Below are 3,206 nucleotides of genomic sequence, written 5' to 3'. Positions count from 1 at the left end.
CCTTATGATTGGACAACACACATTTATTTTCTTTGTAGCATCAGCTCACATAATTCAAGCATGAGAATTGCGTTTAAAATTTTATTGGGTGACTAGGATTAATTAAATATTTTGTTTAAATATTTTTAAAAAAACTTAATCAATGAAATATTAAAAAGAAATGCATGCTGTTTTCCAAGAAATATTCCAAAGATACGTAGATAAGGCTTGAAGTCTACTAAATGTTTCTTGGTAACACCAGTTCACATAATGTTTCTTCGTGTTTTCTTGTTTTTACATACTGTTTAAAATAGTTGACATTTCCTTTAGTTCTGGGAGTTCCTTTTCCACGTCAATTCTGTATCTCCGCCTAGCCTTGTCATCAATGATGTTCCGGAGTTGTTTCAACTTTGTCACCTTACTTACCTTCACGTGTCCGAGCATTCTTTTCTTCCTTTGCCTGATTGATTTTTTGCTGCATCCCCCTCATGACAAACATCACAAATTCTTTTCCAATGTAACAAAGCAACGAGACACCTAACGATATTACCGGTTTGAGATGAAAAGTCTGACTAACTTGCAGCAAAAGAAAACATATTATTAACTCGGTGACTCCTCCGCTGCCACTGTCGTCCAAAAGAGCAGCCTCACACAAAACAGTTGATGTGAGCAACAAGCATGTGGAAACAACCACAATCTTTCCATACTTTTCGACCGGTTTGATCACTGTAGATAACCACATCGTCAAACTCGACATCAATAAAATAGCAATTCGAGTAGCCCAAATCAATATATTTCTCATTTGAAGCTGCGGCTTTTTGGGGAGGTATTCATTTATGAAATGGCTTTTTCCCCACATTGCTGCTGGTAGAAAGAGAACGATAAGGAAAGTTCCAATTTCAGCCCACGTTAACAAAAGTACTTGATGAATAACGCTTTCTTCAACTGAAAATTCAACAGGTACACATAAAACAGCTGCAGCCAAGCTGCATATCGCGGAAACCACGCCAAGCGTCCGTTGGGAAAACAGAAATCTGTTAACAAAAACAAAAGATCAGTTTTATATGTTTGCCAAGTTCTGTTTTGATAGAACTGAGGCGGATAACAAAAAAAAAAAGGGATGAGAGTCTACTATATACCCCAAACTCCATGACTTGACACAAGCGGGCAAATACCGACTGAGTCCCGCAGGTGCAGTTTGAGGTTCCTGATTTGGCTTAGGTGGAATCACTATTGTGAATTGTTTTTCCTGCAAATAGTTCTTTACTCCTAAAATGCAGTCAACCAGATTCTTTGACGCACCCTCTTTAAAATCGTCCTGACCAAATAATAATAAACGAGTTCTAAATTTGTTAGGAGAACATATAACAATAAATTATATATTTATTAGTTAGTAACCTGGCTGAAAATAGATGCTTCTGGTGCATGGATATTAAGCTCGTTCATCAGGCTAATGAAATTGTGGACATTTTTAAAACGAGCAACATGTGAGAAATTCGTACCGGAAGAGGCCTCCCCTTCAATCTACAAAATATATAGTTAAAATCCTTATTGAATTACTTGCTGGGAGTAAGAAATTAAACCAAAGATATTTGCTCCACAACACTGGAGAAGTTTAACGATGACTAAAGCAAGATGTTAAAACTTCAATCGCAATTACCTTCAGAAAGTGTTAGTATTTTCAAACACATAAGTTTTAATGGATGAAATGATGAGTTCAAGAACTTTCTGTTATTCCAAGAGTATTTTCTCAATCACTATTGTATTGTTCTCAAAATGGTGGATTACAATGTCAAGATTTCAGATGCATAACCTTTTGCCTCAAAACAACTCAAGTCAGCTTCACACTTTGGAAACCAATTAGCAGAAATTATATGTATTTGATCGTGCTGGAACAGATTCCAAAGAAAGGAGAAATATATTCGGTCAATGAAGGAAATGCCAAGAACCGGGACGGTCCAACATTAAAGTACGTGGAGTCTTGAATATTGTTTTAGTATCCAGCATTATGGTGTTTTACAGTTTTTTGATAATATCAGGTATGTAGAAAAACGTAAGTTCCCTGAAGATGGTTCGCCATCCAAGTCTCTAAGATACATCGAAAGAAAAGTAGACTATCTAATCAAAAACATTTTAGCTACGTATTGAGGTTATAAGTTTTGTTGGTGATTCTTAGCACATGATTGGTTTTCATGTTTTAGAAAAAAACATTGTGGGATGTGATTATGAACGTTACCTGTGGAAAAGAACCTGGTTGTGGAAAAGAATCCGGTCGAAGTTCGTGAAGTAATTTGCAAATAACGACTTCATTCCTCAAGAAAGTGATGAACTCTTGCTCCGATGGCTCGTCTGGTATTCCAATGGGCCCGAATATTTCAACAAGCCAACTGGTAGCATTAACTCGTCTCAAATCTACGAATTCACACAGATAATTAATAAGCACTCCAAGACTCTACAACTTCTTACTTTAGAAAGATAGTTTTAGAGTTTTATTGCAATCTGATTGATGCTGTGAAGGACCCTCGGTATACAAAGTATGGTAAAGTCTATGTTCGGGGTCAATTTTTTGCATTTAGTCCTGCAATGATCAATGACTTCTTTCACTTCCCAAATGTGGATGATGTCGCGCTGCCTTCTTTGGATGTGATGACATTTGTCATCACTGGTGGCCTTGTGACACGATTTCTAGCTCACCCATTTAAGTTGTCTGCGGCCAAAGTCACCTCAATATACTCTGTTCTGCACAAAATTGCAGTGAAGACTTGCACTCCTTCAAGCAACTCCACCAATGTCACCAAACATCAAGCATCAGTCCTCTATGTTGTAGGGACTGGATCTGCGTTCAATTATGGGCGACTGGTGTTTCACACCGTCTTGGCCTTTTCTGACTGTATCCAAGCAACCTATAAGTTGCCATACCCCTCTCTGATTTATGTCATGATGGAGAGTTAAGGCATTGTGAAAAATGCCGATGAGAGTTTGTCTGAGGCAAGGGAAGTTTTGAAGATCGAACCTGCTCTACTACGGGGAAACAGAAAAATTGACCTACCTTGGAAAGAAACAGGTGTTGTAAAAGATGTTGTGGCAGATGTTGTCAACACTGCCCAAATAGGAACCATTTTTGTGTCGCCTTCTTCAACAAAACTACCGAACTCCAATTTTGTTCAAGCCCAGCTGCTTCATGCTGAGCAGAAGATTCACCAAGCCAATATAGACATTTCTTATTA

The 3,206-nt window shown here is 37.8% G+C and overlaps 1 protein-coding gene across 1 annotated transcript; it reads right to left on the bottom strand.

Moving 5' to 3' along the window:
• Positions 1–397: 397 nt before the first annotated feature.
• Positions 398–2,551, bottom strand: LOC140878176 (uncharacterized). Its single transcript, XM_073281788.1, has 5 exons — positions 2,500–2,551; positions 2,216–2,391; positions 1,378–1,503; positions 1,119–1,297; positions 398–1,013 (listed from the first exon to the last, which is right to left on the bottom strand). Exons 1-5 carry the CDS (start codon positions 2,549–2,551, stop codon positions 398–400), a joined length of 1,149 nt encoding a protein of 382 aa, XP_073137889.1.
• Positions 2,552–3,206: the final 655 nt, after the last annotated feature.

This window comes from Henckelia pumila, chromosome 2, assembly GCF_033568475.1.
Source record: "Henckelia pumila isolate YLH828 chromosome 2, ASM3356847v2, whole genome shotgun sequence".
Taxonomy (NCBI): domain Eukaryota; kingdom Viridiplantae; phylum Streptophyta; class Magnoliopsida; order Lamiales; family Gesneriaceae; genus Henckelia; species Henckelia pumila.
This window is presented reverse-complemented; position numbering and strand designations above follow the sequence as displayed.

Excerpts from the sequence above, each read along its gene's own strand:
- LOC140878176 (XM_073281788.1), bottom strand. The coding sequence starts at position 2,551 with ATGCAAAAAATTGACCCCGAACATAGACTTTACCATACTTTGTATACC. Across the intron at positions 1,504-2,215 it reads AACCAGGTTCTTTTCCACAG|ATTGAAGGGGAGGCCTCTTC; the intron begins GTAACGTTCATA and ends TATATTTTGTAG. Across the intron at positions 1,014-1,118 it reads GTCAAGTCATGGAGTTTGGG|ATTTCTGTTTTCCCAACGGA; the intron begins GTATATAGTAGA and ends TTTTGTTAACAG.